The sequence below is a fragment of the Oncorhynchus kisutch genome, linkage group LG13, assembly GCF_002021735.2.
Source record: "Oncorhynchus kisutch isolate 150728-3 linkage group LG13, Okis_V2, whole genome shotgun sequence".
NCBI classification, from domain to species: domain Eukaryota; kingdom Metazoa; phylum Chordata; class Actinopteri; order Salmoniformes; family Salmonidae; genus Oncorhynchus; species Oncorhynchus kisutch.
In genome coordinates, this window is record NC_034186.2 from 76,906,385 (window position 1) to 76,932,796 (window position 26,412).

The following is a 26,412-nucleotide window of genomic DNA, read 5'->3' on the forward strand; positions in this document are numbered from 1 at the left end:
CCCAAAACATCACTGCTCTATAGGAGATCTGCATGGAGGAATGGGCCAAAATACCAGCAACAGTGTGTGAAAACCTTGTGGAGACTTACAGAAAACGTTTGACCTCTGTCATTGCCAACAAAGGGTATATAACAAAGTATTGAGATAAACTTTTGTTATTGACCAAATACTTATTTTCCACTAGAATTTGCAAATAAATTCATAAAAAAATCCTACAATGTGATCTTCTGGAGAGAAAAAAATTCGAATTTTGTCTGTAATAGTTGAAGTATACCTATGATGAAAATTACAGGCCTCTCATCTTTTTAAGTGGGAGAACTTGCACAATTGGTGGCTGACTAAATACTTTTTTGCCCCACTGTATTTAGTTAACAAACAGGTCTCCTTGTCAACAGCAAGCAAGACCAAAAACATTTACCGATACACAGTCTGGCATTTGTCCATTAAGTAGAACTTTCTACTGGTCATTTGCTTCATTCTTTGAGGAGTAATTATGTAACATATGAGCTCACTACATTTAACATACTGTATTGTAGCTCACAATGTCAGGTCCAATCTCTCTAGCCATATCTGGTACACTTGGTCATGCAGGGTTGGAGACTGTAACACAAACTGAGAAAGTAACTGGAATTTCCAGATAAACAAAAAGGAGAGCAGTCGTTGATAATATCAATCAGATCGATCCAGTTTAATACAGTCATTCAGGGAGACACCTCCAGAACAGAAGCATAGAAAATGTCCAACGGGGCTCTTGGAGACAGAACCTTCATATTCTAATCAGACAGTACCAAATGTTCTCTAAAATATCAGCCAGAGGGGCTTGGAGTCAATACAAAGACAGTGACTTTGCCGGCTGCTACAGAATCACTCAGTGTTCATAATGTCATCAATACAATAATAATCTGTGTGTTCTCGGTCCTTGTACCTTCAGTAGCTCAGGTCTAGTGACCATCAACCCATACAAAAGTGTGTCTCACAAATAGAACATTGGAAATCATGTGTATTATAGAAAGGGAAACATATAAATATGCTAATCATTGTGTTAATTACTGTTAACTGAATATTCCCTTTATTCATCTGAAATTTTCCCATTACCCACACAGGGCAATGTTATACTCTGATTTACGCACAGCACACCCAAATGCAATAAAGGTCCATCATAAATCTATACACTATATAGGTAAATCATACATCTATGCACTATAAAGGCCAATCATACATCTATGCACTATAAAGGCCAATAATACATCTATGCACTATAAAGGCCAATAATACATCTATGCACTATAATGGTCAATCATACATCTATGCATAATAAATATTTAATAGACAATTGAACCAGATGGGCATGCACCTGCGCACTTCTTTAGAACTCTTCTCTAGAACGCTTCTCTAGAACCTTTGCTACATTCAGAAGTCACCTCAGAGACACCTTGCTCCATCTCTGAGGGAATTAGCCCTAACCTCTTTCAGTCATTCCTACATTAATGTACTGTACCATAGGATGAAACTCACTAATTTAAAAATGTAATGTCTCCCTTCCTTACCTGCATACATAAACTAACAGTGTACTGTATGTAATGAAGACATGACATTCAGACTGGGTTTTCCAAACCCTTCTTGTTTTTTATTTTCCTGAGTATTGAGAGGTACAGTGAACTGAAGGTGGTTGTAGGTGGGGAATGTTATGAGCTGCACAACGATGATGTGTATGGGTGTGTGTGCATCACGGCAAGCATGAGGGAGGGAAGGAGGGAGGGAGTGAGGGAGCGAGGGAGGGAGGCTGATAGTCTAGTCCAAGTCTTCATTTCGGGGCTTCTGTGATTCCACACAGCTTCCTGATAAACAACAAAGAAAACAACAACAACCATTAGTTATCAATAGCATGTGAGCACCCAGTAACCACAGAACTACATGACACACAGTACACCGTGACCATAGAAGTCTTTCATAATGGTGACCACAAGCCTGTGTTACTGGGTGTGTGTGAGTGTGCCTGAATGCCTGTGTGTGTATCTGCTCTTTTACCGTCCTTCCTCATTGGTCTGGTCCACAAAGGCACACAGTGCCTTGTCCCGCTCCAGAATCTGCTGTTTCAATGCCTGGATCTCCTCCTGAGCTTTCTTCTTCTGTGCTTCTTGATCATCTAGAGGGGGAGCGAGGGATAATGAGAGAGGGGTGGAAAGCGGGAGGGTAGGAAAAAAGACAGAAGGAAATGGGTAGATAAGGAGGAAAGGGTATTGAGAGAGAGGTGGGAAGGAGGAGAGAAAGACATGGAGGGAAATGGGGAGGGCAGGAAAAAAACTATTGAGAGAAAGGTTGTGAGGTCTGGGGTCCGCTCAACAACCAAGAATTCACAAAATGGCACAAACACCAAATTGAGACTCTGCATAGAGAATTCTGCAAAAATATCCCCCGTGTAAAATATAAAACACCAAATAATGCATGCAGAGCAGAATTAGGCTGATCCCCTCTAATGATCAAAATCCAGAAAAGAGATGTTCAATTCTACAACCACCTAAAAGGGAGCCATTCATGACTGAGCTGACGGTATCACATCACTGCAGTAAATTGCCATCGTACCTTTAACTTTCTGAAGGGCTGCCGACGCCTCAGTCTTCTTTTTCTCCGCATCGGCCTGAGGAGAAAAAAAGAGGGGAGATGAGGAAGATGAGGACCGGTATTTGAAGCATTGTGGGCCTCATCTAGCTAGGCCTTATTAAGGGCTACATAAGGCATACAATGTGTCCTTCATAATATGCACTTTGTTTAAAGTGTGACTAATCCTTTTTGTGACTAATAAGTGAGAACAAAATGTAATTCCTGACTGATCACTGCTAAGAGAATACCTGGCAGAATTCCTCTCACATGCCACTCAACACAAAACATACCTTCAGAAAGTATTCACACCCCTTGACTTTTTCCAAATTTTGTTGTGATACAAAGTCGGATTCAAATGGGTTTAATTGTACTTTTTTGCCAACGATCTACACAAAATAAAATAAAAGGGAAAATAAAAAAGTAATCATGGAAAAATAAACCACTGATAAATCTTGATTAGATACTGTACGTATTCAATCCCCCTGCCAAAACATGTTAGAATCCCCTTCGGCAGCGATTACAGTGTGAGCACACAGCTTTGCACATCTGATTGTACAATATTTGCCCATTATTCTTCAAAACATTCTTGAAGCTCTTTCAACTTTTTCATTGCTAGACAGCCATTTTCATGCCTTGCCATAGATATTCAAGATGATTCAAGTCAAAACTGTAACTAGGCCACTCAGGAACATTCAATGGCGTCTTGGTAAGCAACTCCAGTGTATATTTGGCCTTGTGTTTTAGGTTATTGTCCAGCTGAAAGGTGAATTTGTCTCCCAGTGTCTGTTGGAAAGCAGACTGAACCAGGTTTTCATCTAGGATTTTGCCTGTGCTTAGCTCTATTCCAAACATTTTTAACATAAAAAACTCCCTAGTCCTTGCCGATGACAAGCACACCCATAACACGATGCAGCCACCAACATGCTTGAAAATATGAAGAGTGGTGATGTGTTGTGTTGGATTTGCCCCAAACATAAAGTGTTGTATTCAGGAGCAAAATGTAATTTTTCCTCATTATTTGCAGTATTGCTAAAGTGCCTTAATGCAAACAGGATTCCTGTTTTTTTTTATTTTATTCTGTACAGAGTCTAGTATTGTGGAGTAACTACAATGTTGTTGATCCATCCTCAGTTTTCTCCTATCACAGCCAATAAACTCTGTTTTAAAAATCACAATTAGCTTCATGGTGAAATCCCTGAGCGGTTTCCTTCCTTCCTTTTTTCCTGAGCTTTCTTATATCTCCTAGATATAGGACAGACACATCAAAAACGTATTCCTTATTATTTATTTTTTTGACTGTCTGTTTTGCCATTTATGAATGTGTTATTCAATGCGTTTCTATGTGCTATATTTTTCTTTATATACCTAAAGGTATAAACAATTCCAAACAAATAGCTAAATAATCCATGGTATGCCCATTTTAAAACAATTATCTTAGGAGGAGCAGATTTTTACTCCTCAATTTATTTGGGCTTGCCATAACAAAGGTGCTGAATACTTATTGACTCAAGACATTTCAGCTTTTCATTTTTATAATTTCAGAACACAATACCACTTTGACATTTTGAGGTATTGTGTGTAGATCAATGACACAAAATCTCAATTTAATCCATTTAAATGTTAGGTTGTAAAACAAAGTAAAGGAGTGTGAATACTTTCTGAAGGCACTGTAATATCTCCCATGTCAGTTGACCTTCTAGTGTGTGTAATCTGCCACAGTGGTGAATGATGTGGTGATGTAGTAATCAGATCAAGTTGCCCTCTAATATGAAACACAAAACATTAACACACCTCACCTGATATACACCTCTAAATGTACGTATTACCTTGACTAACCTGTACCCCCGCCCATTGACTTGGTACCGGTACAACCTGTATATAGCCTCGTTATTGTTATGTCATTTTCTTGTGTTACTTTTGATAGAACATTTTTACTTGAGTTTATTTAGTAAATATTTTCTTAACTCTATTTCTTGAACTGCATTGTTGGTTAGGGCTTGTAAGTAAGCATTTCACGGTAAGGTCTACTACACCTGTTGTATTCAGCGCATGTGACAAATTCCATTTGATTTGATGGTGATCGTGAATACAGGGCCCTTACATGAGGGTTAAGAGGACTAATGAATCTACAGAAAATAAGTCAACTGACCATCATCATATCCAACACTACCACTGTAAGTGAATTTGACCAATAAACATATCACAAGCCAGTCTGTTGCCAATGGTTTCACAATGGATAGGAAGATTGTTTTAGTGCTGCCTTTGTTTCAGTGTTCTAATTCCTAATTCTCTGGTGAGACTTGGTACAGGCATTCTGTTAATGGATTATTATAGACCATAACACGAGTATAAACAGTGCTGTACCTTCTCTATGTAGCAGGTGTCTGTTTGCATAGTGTGTGTGTGTGTGTGTGTGTGAGCCTACCTTCTCTGTATGACAGGTCTTTAGACTCTTGTCAGCCTCGCCTGTGGCTTTAGCAGACTGCTCCTTCTTCTTAGTCAGCTCCTCTCTCTTGGTGTTGATGGGCTCCAGCTCACCATTCAGCTTCTGGATCTTCGTCTTGACCTGGACGATGTCGTTCTCCTTCTGCTTGACCTGAGAGGAGATCTCCAGAGCGCGGGCTTTAAGACTCCGCAGAGTCAGCTCCTGGCGGACTGCCTGGTACATCAACACCACCATCACACCCACGGCCAGGAACACTAGCGCAGACACAGCCCGCATACTGCTGGGACAGGACAGAGAGAAGGAAGGAGGTAGAGAAAGAGAGAGGGAGAGAGATATGAGGCTCAAGTCAGGTCCAGTTTGTCTTTCTTGGCTGCTGTCTTGATCGGTCACTCCTCAACCATCCCCGTAGTCAGCCTGTGTGTGTTGGAGAGTGTGTGTGTTCACATTCCCTCCCTCTGGTTGCTGATGGCAGTCTGTCCACCTGTAACTGGTTCGTCCTGCTAGGTGGAATGTTTGGTAGACAAAGATAAATCTACTTCCTTGTTTAACTACCACACTCCCACCGCTTTTATCTCCCTCCCTCCCCACTTCTCTTTCTCCCTCCCTTCCTCTCTTGCTCTCACCTTCTGTTTCAGGGGTCATGTTTTATTACTAACAGATATGCTTTCTCTATTGTTTATCTATCTCATTCATTTGCATTTAATTTCTCCTCCCTCTTCCTCTTAGAGGGTACACAGACAACCAGAGATTATGAAATTGTTCCATGTAGTAAGTCATCATTTAGGGTGCAGTGTGTGCTATGGGGAGATTTAAGATCATTAAAGTTCATATTCAGTTTAGAGTGATTAACACAATGTTTAGCATATTAGTATATATTATGTTCCTTCTGTAAAACACATGATTTCCAGTGTATGTGACACTCAAGGTGCGGGTTGATGGTCACTAGACTTGATACTGAATGTTATGGATTATTCTCATATCTATTGATAGTGATTAACACCAGACTGGATGTACAAGGACCGAGGACACACTGATTATTCATATTGTATTGATGACATTGTGTAAACACTATGATTCTGTAGCAGCTGGCAAAGTAGCAGCATTTTGTTTTTACTTCCTACCAGCCTCACAGGCTGGTGTTTACTCTGGTGCTGTCTGATTAGGATATAAAGGTCCTGTCTCCAAGAGGCTGGTGTTTACTCTGGTGCTGTCTGCATTAGGATATGAAGGGCCTGTCTCCAAGAGGCTGGTGTTTACTCTGGTGCTGTCTGATTAGGATATAAAGGTCCTGTCTCCAAGAGGCTGGTGTTTACTCTGGTGCTGTCTGATTAGGATATAAAGGGCCTGTCTCCAAGAGGCTGGTGTTTACTCTGGTGCTGTCTGATTAGTATATAAAGGGCCTGTCTCCAAGAGGCTGGTGTTTACTCTGGTGCTGTCTGATTAGGATATGAAGGGCCTGTCTCCAAGAGGCTGGTGTTTACTCTGGTGCTGTCTCATTAGGATATAAAGGGCCTGTCTCCAAGAGGCTGGTGTTTACTCTGGTGCTGTCTGATTAGGATATAAAGGGCCTGTCTCCAAGAGGCTGGTGTTTACTCTGGTGCTGTCTGCATTAGGATATGAAGGGCCTGTCTCCAAGAGGCTGGTGTTTACTCTGGTGCTGTCTCATTAGGATATAAAGGGCCTGTCTCCAAGAGGCTTGTGTTTACTCTGGTGCTGTCTGATTAGGATATAAAGGTCCTGTCTCCAAGAGGCTGGTGTTTACTCTGGTGCTGTCTGATTAGGATATAAAGGTCCTGTCTCCAAGAGGCTGGTGTTTACTCTGGTGCTGTCTGATTAGGATATGAAGGGCCTGTCTCCAAGAGGCTGGTGTTTACTCTGGTGCTGTCTGATTAGGATATAAAGGTCCTGTCTCCAAGAGGCTGGTGTTTACTCTGGTGCTGTCTGATTAGGATATAAAGGTCCTGTCTCCAAGAGGCTGGTGTTTACTCTGGTGCTGTCTGATTAGGATATAAAGGTCCTGTCTCCAAGAGGCTGGTGTTTACTCTGGTGCTGTCTGATTAGGATATAAAGGGCCTGTCTCCAAGAGGCTGGTGTTTACTCTGGTGCTGTCTGATTAGGATATAAAGGTCCTGTCTCCAAGAGGCTGGTGTTTACTCTGGTGCTGTCTGATTAGGATATAAAGGGCCTGTCTCCAAGAGGCTGGTGTTTACTCTGGTGCTGTCTGATTAGGATATAAAGGGCCTGTCTCCAAGAGGCCAGTAAGACATTGGGATCATTTGAGTGGGACGGGGAAAGCAACTGACTGTAGACAAAAGTCAAGGAGGGATGTCGGGGGAGGTGCTTCTGCGCCAGCCGAAAGTCAGACACTGATGTGGTTTTCCAACAGCAAGGCTCAGTGCAACATGGCAATGTTCCCATTGTTTATAAAAGTTGTTCTTTATTATTTCAAGATAAACATGTCTCCAACCCCCATATCACACAATCACAAACTGAAAATATACAGTGCATTCGGAAATTATTCAGGCCCCTTGACCTTTTCAAAATGTTGTTACGTTACAGCCTTATTCTAATATAGATTACATTTGTTTTCTCTTCAATTAATCATTAAGCATGCACCCTGTAAGGAAGTCCAGGATCCAGTTGCAGAGGGAGGTGTTTAGTCCCAGGGTCCTTAGCTTAGTACATTTCTATATTTCCTTAAATAGTTTTTACAACGGCGGGGTAGTTCCAAGATGGAGGCGCTTCAACACTGCCACATGTCAGTCATCTACTGTATATACATTATTGGTTGTAACGTAATGCACCAGATAAGATTTTTTTATTGACTTTACCAACGATTTTGCTCTGCTTTTTGTTTTCCTGTAAATTCCTATTTACTTGACAAGTTACTGGAAACATAGCTAGTGTGGCCTGACCTCAAACTGGCAGAGCTTTATGGGTTAATATGTTTGTCATGACTAAATGTTTATACTAGAACTAAATCAAAGGTAGTCGTAGCCTATAGGCTAGGGCGTGTTTAACAAATTATGATATCATTCCTAATTCGAGTTGCGCCTGTTATACAGTATTATCACGTTACCTTTTTACGTTTATATTCCCTTGAATTCCGGAGTGCATTCATCCACTTACTTCCGCGTAGCAGTGCCAGATATGCTAGTGCTATCTGGGAGTCTTGGGACGTCCATACACTAAATCCTAACCTTAAACCCTACCCTTACTCTAACCTTAACCATAATCCTTACCTAACCTTAAGCATTATTAACCAACTTCAAAGGGAGGTAAGCCCGTCCCAAGGATCCCAGATAGCATGGACCGTGACAGGTGGGCGGGCATGGGGATGGTTTGAGTGAAGCGCTTTCCAAAAGAAAAAAGAAGAAGAAGAAGTGCGCTCTCCGCGGAGTCGACAGAAGCAGATTTTTCTGTTTTTCAGGGATATAGTGGATATAGTATTTTCAACCTGACTTCCGTTTCACCTGAAAACTGAAGCACGGACTCCGCTCAAGTACAGTGGGTGGCCACCTGTCCTTTCACACTCCATTGGTACTTCCGGTGTAAGTCTGCGAGGACGTCGTCAAAACTTCCGCGGAGCAGTCGACAGGGACCAGCGAAAACGACTGTTCCTTGGTCAAACTCCACGGCATGATGAAGACACAGGGTGTATTGGTGGGGGCGTCTCTGCTGACTAGCGTAGCTCTGCTGGGACTGATAAACGTGCGGCGGAAAGAAGAGATGAAGGAGCAGAAACATGTATCGTTCGAGACGATTAAACTGCGTGTGACCAGAGACGTACTGGGAGAGTACCAACACGAGGTGATCAGAGCTCACAACCTGTTGGACAAGACCAAGGCTCAGGTGGATACTCTGGGGTCAGAACTCCCCCCACTGCAGGCTGCAGAGGCCAAGAAGAAGAGTGAACTGGAGGCATGCCAGGGAGAAAAGGTAAGGAAGGAGGGTTATGCCTGGGGTTTAGAGTGTACACAATTGATTTCCTCGTGTGTGTGTTCTTTCTCTTTCCTGTCACAGAAACATGTTGCTGATGAGGTGGGGGCCGTTGAGGCAGAGAACAGTAACTCCAAAAGTGAGTGTTTAAACACCTGAAACTCTATGGTTACATCAACACTGTTCTGAAAGGCTCTTCGCCTTATTACTGATACGACTATGATAACATGTATGATAGTTCACTGCTCCTCAATGAAGTGGACGTCGATTAAGACAGCTCCCCGCACCTCTGATTCAGAGGGGTTGGGTTAAATGCAGAAGAGAACATTTCTGTTGAATGCATTCTGTTCTGCAACTAACTAGGTATCCCCTTTCCTTTCACAGTGAACTATAACATATAAACAGGTTTAAAACAGGTCCATGACCAGTTCAGGGTGCAAGGTTTTTCTCTTCTAAATATTTTGGTGGATGAGAGACATCTTGTGGTGGAATTAAGAGTAGTATTCTGTATATGCGACTGGTCTTATTGAATATGTTTTATTCACATACCTGTCTTCTAATATCCCTCTGTCTCTGTCCTGTAGCCTCTAGCTCCATGTTCTGTCTCTGTCCTGTAGCCTCTAGCTCCATGTTCTGTCTCTGTCCTGTAGCCTCTAGCTCCATGTTCTGTCTCTGTCCTGTAGCCTCTAGCTCCATGTTCTGTCCTGTAGCCTCTAGCTCCATGTTCTGTCCTGTAGCCTCTAACCTCCTGTTCTGCCTCTGTCCTGTAGCCTCTAGCCCCATGTTGTGTCCTGTAGCCTCTAACCCCCTCTCTGTCTGGTCCTGTAGCTGAGTTTGAGAAGCAAAAGGCTGCCTGGGAAGCAGAGATGACGTCTCTCAAACAGCAGGTGGTGCAGCGCAGCAAAGTGTGTGTCTTTGTGAAGAAGGACTCTGTAGAGGGAAGGTAAGAGACTAGGACTGGAGCCCTGAACATGGAACACCTCTATACATGTCCATCTGTATGTATACCTGTACACCACAGGCATATGGACACTTGCACACACTAGCTCTATCTGTCTCTGGCTCCCAAAGGAAACTGTGTGGCGATGAACCGCCTAAACAAGAGGCCGCTCCAAAACCAGATGCCCCCAAACCAGAAGAATCCAAACCAGATGCTCCCAAACCTGATTCTCCTAAAGAAGCCCCTAAACAAGAGGCCGCCCCCAAACCAGAAGAACCCAAACCTGAGGCCCCAAAGATGAGATGAGCAGAGCTGGGTATCTTTTGTTCTCTTTTTCTGTTAGTATTCCACTGATTGGTTTTCTCTTGATAGCATTAGGAAACAGCTTATAGCAGTGAAGATACATGTTATTATGTAGAAATGCCAGATATGACTCAAAAACACCATCATAAAAAAAGTATTCTATCATTTAAAAGGATAGTATTTCAGTCAAATACCGTTTCACTATCTTTTGAGTCTTGCTGTCTGGGACTGTATTAGAGTTGACTGTGGTGTCAGTATGATGTTGTTAACCAGCTTTATGATGTCCTAGTTATTATCCCCATTTCTCATTGTTGACAGAGGTGTGTGCATGACAGATGTGTGATCTGTCTTCTCTGGAACAATGTATCATCTGTCAATCAGGATGTTGGTTCTATTTGCCTTTATTGTGTGAAGGATGACTGACTCTCATTTTGACCTTTGTTTGTTTTTAGGGATGGACGAAGAGAACGGGAAGAGCCACGTGGAATCAAAGAAAAGACCTAAGGAAGGCAGATGAAAAATGGAGACCTTCTGCAGGACATTTCTCTGTTCCTTTTTAAACTCGTTAGAACTTGTCCTTCATGCTACTTTAGTGTCTATTAACTACCATCTAACATGAGTGGATATTGAATACTGTTTGTTAACCTTGTCCGTTCCTCTCTCTCTCAGTATGACCCTCCCTCGGGGGGTGTTTGTGTGTGTGATTTGAACAAATGTGTATGTGCCACCAGTATCGACCAATTGGAAAGTCCAGAGCCTCTCTCTGTCACTCCTCATCATCCTCACTCTGTTACCCTGGTGACGGTATTATGCAGTGGTGGCGACCATAGCATTGACCAATCAAAAGTCGTGGATTAAACAAATGGTATTTCTGTTTGTCTGATTCTGATGTAAAAGCTTAACCCTAAAGGAAAGTTTTGAATGTGGATTTTAGTAACTATTGATACAGAACCATTTCATTTTTAATGTGAGCACAAACAATGGCATGGTTTACTGTATGTTCTGATTCCCTCCATCTTTAAACATTTCAACACAAATAACTTATAACAGCTGCTGAAGATCTGTTAGAGTATCACAATGATGTAAAACTCATATAGAATGAAGTCACCTCAAATTATTGGCACCCTTGATAAAGATGAGCAAACAGTACTTTATAATACACAATAGCTTAATATTTGTATATTGCATGCTCAAATAAAATATTTATTGTACTACAATTGCTCAGAGAAAAATATTTTGTTGAACAATTATTATTTTTTTGTGTCCAAAAAAAGTGTCAAAGTTATTGTCACACCTACTTTCAATGCTTTGTGTACCCACACCTAGCCAGGATAATGTCTTAGCCTTTTTCTGGGATGTTTTATGAGATTGGAGGATCTTAGGCCATTCCTCCATACAGACTCTTTCCAGATCCCTGATATTTGTTGGTCTGTGCTTATGGACTGGCCACTTCAGTTCAAACCAAAGGTTTTCTTTAGTCCGGAGACAGATGGTCATTGCAAAATGTTGATTTTTTGTGGTCAATTAAGCATTTTATTTGTGGATTCTTGATGTTTGATTGGGGTCATTGTCTTGCTGGAAGATCCACTTGCGGCCAAGTTTCAGTCTTTTTGTCAAGATTATTTTCGTACTATTTGGTAGAGTTCATGATGCTGTTGACCTTTTTATTTAATTTATTTATTTCACCTTTATTTAACCAGGTAGGCAAGTTGAGAACAAGTTCTCATTTACAATTGCGACTTGGCCAAGATAAAGCAAAGCAGTTCGACACATACAGCAACACAGAGTTACACATGGAGTAAAACAAACAGTCAATAATACAGTACAAAAATAAGTCTATATTCAATGTGAGCAAATGAGGTGAGATAAGGGAGAAAAAGGCTATGGTAGCGAAGAAAATACAATATAGCAAGTAAAACACTGGAATGGTAGATTTGCAGTGGAAGAATGTGCAAAGTAGAGAGAAATAATGGGGTGCAAAGGAGCAAAATAAATACTGTAGGGGGAGAGGTAGTTGTTTGGGCTAAATTATAGATGGGCTATGTACAGGTGCAGTAATCTGTGAGCTGCTCTGACAGCTTGTGCTTAAAGCTAGTGAGGGAGATAAGTGTTTCCAGTTTCAGAGATTTTTGTAGTTCGTTCCAGTCATTGGCAGCAGCGAACAGGAAGGAGAGGTGGCCAAAGGAAGAATTGGTTTTGGGGGGTGACCAGAGCGATATACCTGCTGGAGCGCATGCTACATGTGGGTGCTGCTATGGTGACCAGCAAGCTGAGATAAGGGGGGGACTTTACCTAGCAGGGTCTTCTAGATGACCTGGAGCCAGTGGGTTTGGCGACGAGTATGAAGCGAGGGCCAGCCAACGAGAGTGTACAGGTTGCAGTGGTGGGTAGTATAAGGGGCTTTGGTGACAAAATGGATGGCACTGTGATAGACTGCATCCAATTTATTGAGTAGGGTATTGGAGGCTATTTTGTAAATGACATCGCCGAAGTTGAGGATCGGTAGGATGGTCAGTTTTACAAGGGTATGTTTGGCAGCATGAGTGAAGGATGCTTTGTTGTGAAATAGGAAGCCAATTCTAGATTTAACTTTCGATTGGAGATGTTTGATGTGAGTCTGGAAGGAGAGTTTACAGTCTAACCAGACACCTAGGTATTTGTAGTTGTCCACATATTCTAAGTCAGAACCGTCCAGAGTAGTGATGTTGGACGGGCGGGCAGGTGCAGGCAGCAATCGGTTGAAGAGCATGCATGTAGTTTTACTTGTATTTAAGAGCAATTGGAGGCCACGGAACGAGAGTTGTATGGCATTGAAGCTCGTCTGGAGGGTTGTTAACACAGTGTCCAAAGAAGGGCCAGAATTATACAGAATGGTGTCGTCTGCGTAGAGGTGGATCAGGGACTCACCAGCAGCAAGAGCGACATCATTGATGTATACAGAGAAGAGAGTCGGTCCAAGAATTGAACCCTGTGGCACCCCCATAGAGACTGCCAGAGGCCCGGACAACATCCCCTATGATTTGACACACTGAATTCTATCATAGAAGTAGTTGGTGAACCAGGCGAGGCAATCATTTGAGAAACCAAGGCTATCGAGTCTGCCGATGAGGATGTGGTGATTGACAGAGTCAACCTTGGCCAGGTCAATGAATACTGCGGCACATTATTATTTCTTATCAATGGCGGTTAAGATATCGTTTAGGACCTTGAGCGTGGCTGAGGTGCACCCATGATCAGCTCTGAAACCAGATTGCATAGCGGAGAAGGGATGGTGGGATTCGAAATGGTCGGTAATCTGTTTGTTGATTTGGCTTTCGAAGACCTTAGAAAGGCAGAGTAGGATAGATATAGGTCTGTAGCAGTTTGGGTCAAGAGTGTACCCCCCTTTGAAGAGGGGGATGACCGCAGCTGCTTTCCAATCTTTGGGAATCTCAGACGACATGAAAGAGAGGTTGAACAGGCTAGTAATAGGGGTTGCAACAATTTCGGCAGATCATTTTAGAAAGAAAGGGTCCAGATTGTCTAGCCCGGCTGATTTGTAGGTGTCCAGATTTTGCAGCTCTTTCAGAACATCAACTGACTGGATTTGGGTAAAGGAGAAATGGGGAAGGCTTAGGCACGAGTTGCTGTGGGGGGTGCAGTGCTGTTGACCAGGGTAGGGATAGCCAGGTGGAAAGGATGGCCAGCCATAGAAAAATGCTTATTGAAATTCTCAATTATAGTGGATTTATCGGTGGTGACAGTGTTTCCTATCCTCAGTGCAGTGGGCAGCTGGGAGGAGGTGTTCTTATTCTCCATGGACTTTACAGTGTCCCAAAACCTTTTTGAGTTTGTGTTGCAGGAAGCAAATTTCTGCTTGAAAAAGCTAGCCTTCGCTTTCCTAACTGCCTGTGTATATTGGTTTCTAGCTTCCCTGAAAAGTTGCATATCACGGGGGCTGTTCGATGCTAATGCAGAACACCATAGGATGTTTTTGTGTTAGTTAAGGGCAGTCAGGTCTGGAGAGAACCAAGGGCTATATATGTTCCTGGTTCTAAATTTCTTGAATGGGGCATGCTTATTTAAGATGGTGAGGAAGGCATTTACATTTTTTTACCAGGCATCCTCTACTGATGGGAGGAGATGAGATCAATATCCTTCCAATATACCCCGGCCAGGTCGATTAGAAAGGCCTGCTCGCTGAAGTGTTTCAGGGAGCGTTTGACCTTATCAAGGGCCCCAGGACAAGTGGAAGCAAAACAGCCTTTTAACATCAAAGATCCACCACCATATTTTACAGTAGGTATGAGGTTATTTTCTGCATATGCATTCTTCTTTTGACACCGAACCCAACACTGGTGTGCATGGCCAAAGAGCTCTATTTCTTGTTCCAGTCAAAGTTCCCATGCCGTTTAGTAAACCCCAGGCGTTTCCATATGCTGGTTGCTCTCAGTAAAGGCTTTTGACTGAAGCCTTTCCAAATAGCCAACTAGCATGGAGGTTTCATCTTTTTGTAGATTTGGTGACCCGAAGATGCGACCAAGTTTTGCAATTTTACCACTATACCACTGGGGACAAGATATACTTGCATCCGATATCAGGCAAGTTTACCACTGTTTCAGTGGTTTAAAACTTCTAAATTGTTGCCTTAATAATGTTAAGTGGTATATTTGGTTTTTCAGAAAATAAATTGTACACACTGCCTGATTTTATGAAAGTCAACAACCATGTCTCTTCTCATTTGTGAGTGCTTTGCCTTTCCCCATGGTGATGAATGACAGAGGGATATTACATGCGTGCTACCTCATTTTTATGCCCCAGTGAAACAGGAAGCAATGGAAAGCCACAATTCAGTTCCTAATACTGAGATCAACTTAAAAAAGAAAAAAGTTCATTCGGATAAAATAAAATATACGAATATTTAAGGGTGCCAATAATTTAGACACGTGTCTTTTTGAGAATTAAATGTTTTTCTCTGTGCAATGTATTGGTATAAAATGAAATAATTGTCCTTATTTTCTTCCATACAATATACTGTGGAGACCTCTGTCTTTCTGTCACTCCATCCTGTTCACTCTGTCCTTTTGTCATTACCTTTCGCTTGCTCTCCCTCTCCTATCCATTTAATGTCCCCCTCTCCACCTTTCTCCCTCCTATCTCTTCCCCTCTGCCTCCCCCTTCTCTCTTTCTATTCCCCCCTACCTCCCTCAACAGATGACAATGCTCCCTTCAGGCTTAAATTAGGCCTAGCCAATTAGAGAGTTATCATTCCGCTCCAGCAAACTCACAAGGTCACTGTTACCACCCGGCAACTGTAGGACAGGGAGAGCAGAGAGAGTGGGGAAAGGGGGATGGGGGAGTGGACCTCTGCCCAACATCCCACTAACATCACTAATACATATAGTATGTCCTGATATGCCTAATATCTGTCCTTAATCGAAGCAATGAGGAAGTAGTCAAGTCAAATGATGTAAGGTGGTAGTCATGACGTTAAATGATTCTTAGTCTTTCAGTTTAATATGAAAGTACTACATGTTCTAACAGTACAGGATAAATAGAATTAGAAATTAACAGATGACAAATCCTTAACAGATAAATAGAATCATTGCTATTAGACTTAATAATGCTGCAAAGCTGAACAAGACTTCATTTAGACTTTAAATTCTATTGTAAATGTATGATAATTCTTTTTATAACGTTGTATAAGTTTAAGTATATGTAGTTGGAGCCTCATATACATTTTTTTTTAATAAGCCTCTGTTGGTCGGTTTTGCTGGAAAACAGTGAGATTTTTGTTGTTCATATTTACTTTATAATATCTTTTGTACCCTTTTTGTCCTACAGGAACCCAGTAGATGGCATATCTGAGGCAGGGTCATGATTGAAAGAAGGGAATTAAACAGAATATTTGGATGATTGTGAAATAAGACTGTGAATCCCTTCACATGACACAACACCAAACCCCTTGTTGAACTGGTTGATTTGACCTTTTCAGATTCCTCCCTCATTCTACCCCTAAAGGTGTGGGGTTCATACCACCCAGAGAAGTGTTGCTCTGCTCTCATTGAGCCCTTCACGCATCAAGAGTGATGACCCTTGACCTGCATTCAGAGTGAGATACACAGACACTTGCAGAATCTTACCAGATGACATCACAAACCACCATGGGGTTCCATTGACAACCAGAGGTCACCTTGATGACTAAGGTCAACATGGCGACTAGGTTCACCTTGACAACCAAGGGTCACCTTGACAACCAGGGCTCCTTGACGACAGGGGGTGGTTGAAAATAAAGAAAAAGGCTGTAAGGAGAACACACAGGTTATTTATATCTGGTCTACAGTACATCCATCCACAGTAGGCCCACCACAAGGCCACTGCTGGAGGGAGCAACAATCAATCCAAACAACTTTCCTATCTACTAAACTCACAAAGATAGTCCACTTATAAGGCTGTATGTGACTTTCTAGCCATATTCCAGTGACGTTATAGCCATAGTTATAGCTAAGAACACATTCAAACATGGAGTTATTTGACTTTAGTCTATGACCATGTGGGTGTGTGAGTGTGTGAACTCACAGCTGGATGAAAGTCTGATGTATTGATCCAGCTAATGCAGGGAGGAAGGGCCCGAGGCCACAGCAATCAATACACTCCTAATGATGTATGGGTGTGTGTGGAGCCCCCCAAATCTACAGGGGTGTATATATACCCCGTCCCACAGGGAACTCACACAAACTCCTACACAGACCACAACCACACCACACACGGACACACAGCTACACACCACAGAGCTACACACACACACGTGTTCTCAAATTCCCCAGCACTTTAAAAAGACAGACTTGTACTTACATACTTTACGGAAACTTCACAAACCTACACACCCACATGCTGAGACCTAACACCTTTGTAACTAGAGTAGATGTGTGAATGGGACATGCATTGAACGGCTGTTGCTCTTCATGTCAACAACCCAGAACATGGGCAATGGATATGACACACACATACACTGGACCAAGATAAAGAGGACTACGCTATTAGGACATAGAAAACATTGTAAGTATAAGATTCTCTCTCTCTCTTGCTCTGTAGGACTGTTGGATCAGTTGGTTTCCTGTCTTTCATCTGTCCCTACCAACCCCACCTTCACTCCCTCCCCACAAAGGGCTCTTCCCTCTGCTGTTACTTTGCTGTAGGTGGAACTCTGGATACCATTCATGTCTGGTCCTCTCCCTATGCAACTAAATAACATGTTAAATGTGCACTTACATCAAATGTAAGTGCAGTTATTTTTTAAATAAATTGTTTATGTTGATGTCCAAATTCACCTTTTCCTGATGTTTCTCTTTTCATCATCTCTCTAACTCTTAACACCAGCACACAAATGATCTGTCCTAAAAACGCACCCATATCTGTCTCCTTTCAGGCAGAAGACAGGATGGCTGCATGGGGTCCTGTTTGGCCAGGAGCTGTGTGATATGTTTGATATTCGGTTGTTCTCCTGCGTAATCAAGTCAACTAAATATCAGACATATTCCTACAGAGCCTGGCACACATCTACAGACCCTGGGTTTCTAACAGGCCAGTCGAGTCAGATAATCAGGGTTTGTATTGTTTGTAATTAGTTTAAAAATGCTTTATTCATGAGCTTTGATTTGACTTTATTCTAAAGAGTGATCCAGGTTTTGAATAGACGAGCATGGACATATTGTAAATTAAAATGAAACAAACATTTCTAGTTTATATCTCTTAACATTATTATAATAACCAATTGACAACATTCAGGCAATGTAATGTAATTTTCGGCTGCTTAGATTTCATTACATTTTTTTTTTAAATCTTTGCTATTGCATCTACTTTGAATAAAGACAGTTAAACCTGGAAAAGACTGATTGGAAAATGTTGCCACAGTGTTTCAAGAGATAAGATCTGTGTCTGCTGTGTATACAGAAAACATTGAACAAATGAGAACTGCGGGGGTGTGAGGGTTAATGTCGTTTGATGTCAGAGTATTGGTGTGTAGGGAATCCATCATCACTTTCGCAATATTTGCACCTCCAGTTTGGCAGCTGCCAACAGACTCCGGCCACAAAACAAATAACCATTTAAAGTTCACTACGGTTTGTCCATCAACAACTGCAAATGTACCTTTTTATGAGCAGTACAGCTAATTGTATCTGGTTGTCAGGTCACTGAGGGTACAGTTGACTTTTACTATCTGCAATAGTTTATAACTATTATATAGATATCAGGCGCAGATATACCAAATCCGCTGTGGATATCTGAATTGGGACTGATGCACTTACACAAAGATTGTGTTATCCGATGTGCACTAATCAGAAGTGAACAGTAGGCTAATTATAATGGCATCTTAGTACTGTTATGAGCCATGACCATAGCAGCCCATCCCAGTCCCACAGATAGGAAGAGGCCCATGGCCATAGCAGCCCATCCCAGTCCCACAGATAGGAAGTGGCCCACGGTCATAGCAGCCCATCCCAGTCCCACAGATAGGAAGTGGCCCATGGTCATAGAAGCCCATCCCAGTCCCACAAATAGGAAGTGGTCCATGGTCATAGCAGCGCATCCCAGTCCCACAAATAGGAAGTGGCCCATGGTCATAGCAGCCCATCCCAGTCCCACAAATAGGAAGTGGTCCATGGTCATAGCAGTCCATCCCAGTCCCACAGATAGGAAGTGGTCCATGGTCATAGCAGCCCATCCCAGTCCCACAGATAGGAAGTGAGCCATGGCTATAGCAGCCCATCCCAGTCCCACAGATAGGAAGTGGTCCATGGTCATAGCAGCCCATTCCAGTCCCATATCCTTGTCTCATCGCGCACCAGCGACTCCTGTGGCTAACCAAGGTTGCCAGGTGCACGGTGTTTCCTCCGACACATTGGTGCGGCTGGCTTCCGGGTTGGATGCGCGCTGTGTTAAGAAGCAGTGCGGCTTGGTTGGGTTGTGTATCGGAGCACCAGAGATCTCTATATCTCCTGTGTGTATCACCCACGGTTTGTGTGTGTGTGTGTGTTGTTTTGTGAGTGTTATCAGTACACCCAAGGTGGTAAATGCAGACAATTTCAAGAAGAACGAACATTAATGTGTATAAACAACAGATTACAAGATAAACTCTGACTCACACACTCACACCCTGAACAGGCAGTTAACCCACTATTCCTAGGCCATCATTAAAAATAAGAATTTGTTCTTAACTGACTTGCCTAGTTAAATAAAGGTAAAAAAATAAAATTGGCACTTTTCGCACCAAAGTACGTTCATCTCTAGGAGACAGAATGCGCCTCCTTCCTGACCGGTGTGACGGCTGCATGGTCCCATGGTGTTTATACTTGCATACTATTGTTTGTACAGATGAAAGTGGTACCTTCAGGCGTTTGGAAATTGCTCCCAAGAATGAACCAGACTTGTGGAGGTCTACATTTTTTTCTGAGGTCTTGGCTGATTTCTTTTGATTTTCCCATGATGTCAAGCAAATAGGCACTGAGCTTGATGATAGGCCTTGAAATACATCCACAGGTACACCTCCAATTGACTCAAACAATGTCAATTAGCCTATCAGAAGCTTCTAAAGACATGACATCATTTTCAGGAATGTTCCAAGATGTTTAAAGGCACAGTCAACTTAGTGTGAACGATAAGTGAAATAATCTGTCTTTAAACAATTGTTGGAAAAATGACTTGTGTCATGCACAAAGTAGATGTCCTAACTGACTTGCAAAAACTATAGTTTGCAAACAAGAAATTTGTGGAGTGGTTGAAAAATAAGTTTTAATAACTCCAACCTAGGTGTATGTAACCTTCCGACTTCAACTGTATATAGCAGAGGAGGTTGGAAGGAGCTATAGGAGTACGTCTGGTATACTGAGTGATCATATTATGTGGTCTTACAACATTGTGATAGTGTAATTTAATTATGCCAATGTGCTTTCATTAATTGAAAACCCTTCATCTATTTTATGAGAATTTGTATGATTCTTGTTTGCATAAAATAGATGCAGACCAGTCTTTCAATAATAGGTAACAGAATTTATTCTCGGAGCGCGCTGACACTTAACCACGAGCAACAGTTTATATACAATAACATGACGTCATTTCATTGCTTTAACAGAATCCCCTCCTCTCGACCAGGACAAACTGAGGTGAAAAGTTCATTCTAACTTACTAACACACTCCCAGATAACTTTTGACCCCTCAACATTATCGATCACCACTGAGCTGACAGTTCTAATTAACAGAAAACTTAGGAATGCACTCACTGTCTTATCTAAAAACCCCAGAGCTAAGTTTCTGTAGGGTCAACCATAGGCTAACGACCTTATGTGTTTACACAGTCCCCAACCCATTCGTTTCTTCCTAGTTGGAATGGTGTTCATTAACTTGAATTACTCCTTGTCCGTATCACACAATCCCTTCTTATGAACTCATATTGTTAATCAGATATAATAAAACAGAGTACAAGTTTTACTTAGTTACAGTTCCATTTAAAATGATTTGTTCAGTTATTTAATCATAATTTTCCCAACAATTGTCCCTCAAATAACTCTCTGAAGCCACATGATCACCATTGGTTTAACTCTCTGAAGCCACATGATCACCAGTGGTTTAACTATCTGAAGCCATATGATCACCATTGGTTTAACTCTCTGAAGCCACATGATCACCAGTGGTTTAACTCTCTGAAGCCACATGATCACCAGTGGTTTAACTCTCTGAAGCCACATGATCACCAGTGGTTTAACTCTCCGAAGCCACATGATCACCAGTGGTTTAACTCTCTGAAGCCACATGATCACCAGTGGTTTAACTCTCTGAAGCCACATGATCACCAGTGGTTTAACTCTCTGAAACCAAATGTTACATCCAGTTTGGGGGATCCATAAAAATGGTCTCATAACCGTTTCCTGGTGCAACTGTTATCTGAGTGAGTCCACACTGTTTGCACAGGGACAATCACTGAAGGGAAACAAGAGAAGATGACGAAGGCAACTCATAATGGCGTGTGTTTGTGGGTGTGTGTGTGTGTGTGTGTGTGTCCAAGGCATAGAAGGATAATCATAAAGAGAGAGAGAGAGATGGACCTAAAGGGGGGGACAGAGCTGATGAGATGGAGGTGCTGTATATATATCTGAGTCTGAACAGACCACACCACAGTCCAAGACTGACACCAAGGGAGACAGGCTGAGGGAGAGGAGGGATAAGGAATACTGGACAGAGAGACAGAAGACATCAGGAGCTGAAGACTTTGTCCAAGAAGAGAGACAGAGGATAGAGGGGGAGAAAGAGGAGGATGTGTGAGAGTTTCACAACAAATAAACAGAGGGATCTTTGAGGGGTAAGTGAGATGGAAAAAGAGAATTAAAGATGGTGAGTGTGGAAAAGAGAGAAAGAGAGAGATTAAGGGAGAGTGATATATGAACAGAGAGAGGGAGTGTCACATCCTGGCCATAGAGAGGTTTTTATTCTCTATTTTGGTTTGGCCAGGGTGTGACTAGGGTGGGCATTCTAGTTTCTTCATTTCTATGTTTTCTTTTTCTTTGTGTTTGGCCAGGTGGGGTTCTCAATCAGAGGCAGCTGTCTATCGTTGTCTCTGATTGAGAACCATACTTAGGTATCTCTTTTTTCCTCCTGTGTTTGTGGGATGTTGACTTTGTTTAGGGCACATAGCCTTTGAGCGTCACGGTTTGTTTTTGTATTGTTTTGTTTGGCGTCATTTTGATTTAATAAAGAAAATGTACACTCACCACACTGCACCTTGGTCCTCTCCTTTCAACAGCCGTGACAGGGAGCATTTGTATAAAATGGAATTAACTGATTTCCTGTCTATAACCTTAACTCTAAGAGGATACAGTATACCTTTCATCATAATTGACCATGTTGGTTCTATGCACCACACTAAACCCTATGGACTGACCATTGTCTGACTATTAAATTGGTTCCTCATCCACAGAGAATGATGACAGACCCAGTGAGGATGATGAGGATCTAGTCTTCATCCTGAGTGTCACTCTGCCCTGTTGATCTGTCTACAACAGTGGGGAGTGCTACTTCGATACCAAAGGTGCGTGTATGTGTAACAGTATAACTTTAGACCGTCCCCTCACCCATACCCGGGCGCGATCCAGGGACCCTCTGCACACATCAACAACAGTCACCCACCGAAGCATCGTTACCCATCGCTCCACAGAAGCCACGGCCCTTGCAGAGCAAGGGGAACTACTACTTCAAGGTCTCAGAGCAATTGACGTCAACGATTGAAACGCTATTTAGCGCGAACACCGCTAACTAGCTAGCCATTTCACATCCGTTACATATGTGTGTACAGTATGTGTGTGCGTGGGAGTGTATTAACCATGTGTGTGTGTGTGTGTATGTGTCTTATAGGAAGCTGTGAGTACATGGGCCAAGTATATGGAATAGGTGAGAGTTGGATGACCAAGGACTGTTACCAGTGTGTCTGTATGGATCCATTTGGAGTGGGCTGCTGGGATCAGTAAGTGTGACCATCACACCATCAGCCTTTTACATCACAATACCCACCCCGGCATTGACACTGTTTGATTGTATTGACGGTTGATAGAACAAAGTGTGTTATTAATGTCTTTACCTTCCTCACAGTGGATCTCAACCCGTGGACTACACTGACTGGTGTGATGTGATCCGCAAGCCAGACTCCTGCAACATCATCACTGTGATGAAAGCCAATCACAAGCTGCCTTGTCTGTGGGGACGGGGTTGTCTGAGGCCAGGAGCGCGACAGCCATGGAAATCTGACAGCGCCCCTTTATTTGGTTCGGTCCATAATTTGCCACTCATAAATGGGAAGATGAGAAATGATTAAAACACAGATTGACTGATAGTGTTTCTCACTGCTTCTTATGAACAAATGCAGACGGACTGTTATTAACACAGGCAGTGCTTGACTTGGACTGAAATAGTTTCTGGTAATCATTTTGGGTGCCGGTACTGTTTATATTTAGGTGCAGAAGCTCCACAATACTTTTGAGATAATATTCTATAAGAGGAACAGGAGCCCAAGCAGTAGAACATTTGAGATGTTGGTACTCAGCTGTGTAGTGGAAAATCACCAACTGTCTGAGCAAGGCGTAGCTTAAGATTTGAACTTGTTTGTGTGTGTTATAAAGACTGGGTTTGCATTTTTGATTTTAGAGTGCTCTCGTGAATAAACATTTTGACTATTGTAAGCTGGGACTCTTGTCTGTTTCATTCAAGGTCAGTAAATCTTTATTCACGTATTTGGGGGAATAATTTAAGACATCTCAGATGTTATATTCTAAACACCTAGAATTTATCAATAATACAATCTTAATTATTCTAAACAGATTCACTAGGAGGTTTTTACTTTGTGTATTAACAAAATCGATAAAGGAACAGGTCCGCGAAGACCTGAGGTACATGTGCACTACCATAAATAAAACTAGCTTAATAATTGAGGTCTGTGAGAAATAAAACATAGCTTAGCCTTTTGTTAATCCACCTGTCGTGTCAAATTTTGAAAGATTTATCGATCGCACGATAAAACATTACACTTAGCATCAGGTAGCTCGGTCACAAAAATCAGAAAAGCAATCAAATTAATTGTTTACCTTTGATCTTCGGATGTTTTCACTCACGAGACTCCCAGTTACACAACAAATGTTCCTTTTGTTCCATAAAGATTATCTTTAGATCCAAAATACCTCCGTTTGTTTGTGTGTTATGTTCAGAAATTTTTCAAAATAAAAGCCTGAAACTATGTCTGAAGACTGTTGACACCTTGAGGAAGCGATAGGAAAAGGAATCTGGTTCATATTCCTTTAAATCCAGCAAAAGGAGGCTATGGAACATGGAGTTTTCAAAATAGAAGCCACTTCCTGTTTGGATTTTCCTCAGGGTTTCGCCTGCAATATCAGTTCTGTTATACTCACAGGCAATATTTTGACCGTTTTGGAAACTTTCGAGTGTTTTCTATCCAATACTAATAATAATATGCATATAGTAGCAACTGAGACTGAGGAGCTGGCCATTTACAATGGGCACCTTTTCATCCAAGCTACTCAATACTGCCCCTGCAGCCAGAAAGAGTTTTAAAAAAATGTGTTCCAGATGTGTTATTTGTGCACAGAATAATCACCAGGGTAGATAGAAAGCAGGCTTAGAAAAACGCACATGAGTACAGGGAAAATTTTTATACAGTGTTTACCTATTGTGTTAATAACTATAAGAATAACCCCCGATAAAGATGGGTTATCCCCATTTGAGAAACTATGGTAGACCCTACAGGATGCCCGAATTAGGACGATTGGAACAAGCAGATATAGAAGTAGAGAATAGTATGGTTGAAAACATGAGGAGGTTGTTCAATAACCAAACCCGTATGTCAAAGATTTTATGCCCAACAGGAGAACTACAGAAGGAGGTTACACACAAGATTTAGCTAGGAGACTGGGTCTGGGTCCAATCACTAAAGAAAAAGGACTGGAAGCAGCCACGGTGGGAGGGGCCATACCAAGTGCTCCTGGTGACAGCCTTCGAGGTGAGAATAGCTGAAAGAGCTACCTGGGTTCCTATCACACAATCACAGAGTTAGGAGAAGAACCAAATACAAATAAGGTTCGGGGGTTATCTCTCTAACGAAGATTCCCTAACCCATCCTCCCTGTGTGCGTTCATAGAAGTGAAAGTATGGGCTGACCTCTGGCTGATGATATGTTCTCCGGGAAGGGGTGGGGCTTGAAGGAGTGCTGGTCAGTCTGAGCTGTCTGATTGTGGGAGCCATATTCCTAATACACCATGACCCAGCCGAGAAGGCAGAAGGTGGTAACTTGACCCATAGTGTAGAAGATGAGGATTTTGTATTACCAAAGTACAAAAGGTCACTTAATCTGGGTAGAAAGGAAGTGAGAGTAGAGCTACGGAAGGATGTCTCAGTTGAGTTCTATGTAGACCAAATGGGGTCTTGGCAGTCTAGAACTATGAGCCTTTATGGAAGATATCTGTGCAGGTCCCCGTGTAGTTCATGGAATCAGGTCATAGCTCACACAGGGAGAGAGAGCTACCTTGTATATAAATCCACACACCCAATATGGAAACAGATGGAGTATAGTAAAGGTGAGGGTTTTTGACTGTAATTCGGAGCAAGGGAAGTATTTCATAAAGGTACGAATCACCATTAAAAACGTAAAGAAAGAGGATCTAGGGTTATGGTATGTTGGATTTGACCAGTTTTCGGTCGACACTACGGTACCATTCCGGGTAGCAGAGGTTAGAGCCGGCGATAGTTATACCGCCAGCCAGAATACAAGCAGTACCCCTGACAAAACGGACATTACCCGTGGAGTCGTCCAGAGCCAAGGACCGGTGCGGATAGTTCAGACAAAAGGTGGAGACTGGGTTTGGGGATTCCAACCTATGGTTGGAATGGATTCAGTATACAGCTAGATCAGTAGCTAAAGAAGAATGTTATGCCGGCGCCACAGCCAAACCCCAGTTGACAACCATCCCCTTTCCACTAGATGGAATTAATTCACCCAGGGGAATGGCCTGTATGGTAAAGCTGTTCATGAAGGCAGGGAAGCCAGACAATGACAGTTGCACTGATCTGCATTATCTGTATCCCCATGTGCCTATTACATCCAGACTTCCCCCTTTCACAGTTGCAGGAGGACATTATTATTGTATGGCTCGATACAACACACACACGGATGGGACGTAGGGGAAGTAAGAACATGCAATACGACAGAGAATGTTACAACCGACGAGACAATGAGGGACCTGACTGGGTGGTTGAGTTCCAAGGACTTTAGTAAGATAAAAAGGCCACGAGCGGATGTCTGGTGGTTGTGTGGAGGTATGAAGCTGTGGCCTAACCTGCCTACAAATTGGACCGGTATTTGTGCATTCGTACAGTTAGGCATGCCCTTCACCCTTATCAAACACAAAGACCTAGTGCCAGGTAGAAGAGAGAGAAGGAGTGCTCCGTCAGGGTCCTTTGACAATAGAGTTTACATTGATATCATTGGGGTTCCAAGGGGGGTGCCTGATGAGTTCAAGGTTAGGAATCAGATATTGGCTGGATTGGAATCAAGCATCTTCTGGTGGTCAACTCTCAATAAAAATGTAGATTGGATAAATTATACCTACTATAACCAACAGTGTTTCATCAACTATACTAGAGAGGCGAT

General features: G+C 42.3%; 2 protein-coding genes and 1 long non-coding RNA gene across 6 annotated transcripts; 2 read left to right on the top strand and 1 right to left on the bottom strand.

The window, feature by feature from the left end:
* Window positions 1–664: 664 nt before the first annotated feature.
* Window positions 665–8,767, bottom strand: LOC109880880 (restin homolog). 3 transcript variants are annotated; one of them, XM_020473064.2, is made up of 5 exons: window positions 8,521–8,767; window positions 5,027–5,324; window positions 2,584–2,638; window positions 2,029–2,146; window positions 665–1,838 (listed from the first exon to the last, which is right to left on the bottom strand). In XM_020473064.2, the coding sequence occupies exons 1-5, from the start codon at window positions 8,583–8,585 to the stop codon at window positions 1,805–1,807; spliced, it is 570 nt and encodes a 189-aa protein (XP_020328653.1). In that variant the 5' UTR covers window positions 8,586–8,767; the 3' UTR covers window positions 665–1,804. The 3 variants fall into 3 exon arrangements, with proteins under 3 accessions (XP_020328653.1, XP_020328655.1, XP_020328654.1); XM_020473066.2 differs by having other exon boundaries at window positions 8,127–8,538; XM_020473065.2 differs by lacking the exon at window positions 8,521–8,767 and adding an exon at window positions 8,127–8,333 and having other exon boundaries at window positions 5,027–5,327.
* On the top strand, window positions 8,019–11,446 carry LOC109886843 (FK506-binding protein 4-like). Of its 2 annotated transcripts, none has more exons than XM_031787481.1 (5): window positions 8,019–8,986; window positions 9,071–9,125; window positions 9,815–9,929; window positions 10,058–10,264; window positions 10,682–11,446. In XM_031787481.1, the coding sequence occupies exons 1-4, from the start codon at window positions 8,687–8,689 to the stop codon at window positions 10,230–10,232; spliced, it is 645 nt and encodes a 214-aa protein (XP_031643341.1). In that variant the 5' UTR covers window positions 8,019–8,686; the 3' UTR covers window positions 10,233–10,264; window positions 10,682–11,446. The 2 variants fall into 2 exon arrangements, with proteins under 2 accessions (XP_031643341.1, XP_031643340.1); XM_031787480.1 differs by having other exon boundaries at window positions 8,172–8,986; window positions 10,058–10,242.
* A 9,887-nt stretch (window positions 11,447–21,333) lies between these two features.
* On the top strand, window positions 21,334–23,428 carry LOC109880887 (uncharacterized). The gene is made up of 4 exons (XR_002253766.2): window positions 21,334–21,564; window positions 22,180–22,290; window positions 22,614–22,722; window positions 22,848–23,428. It is a non-coding gene; the product is annotated as an uncharacterized LOC109880887 (long non-coding RNA).
* The last annotated feature ends 2,984 nt before the right edge of the window (window positions 23,429–26,412 follow it).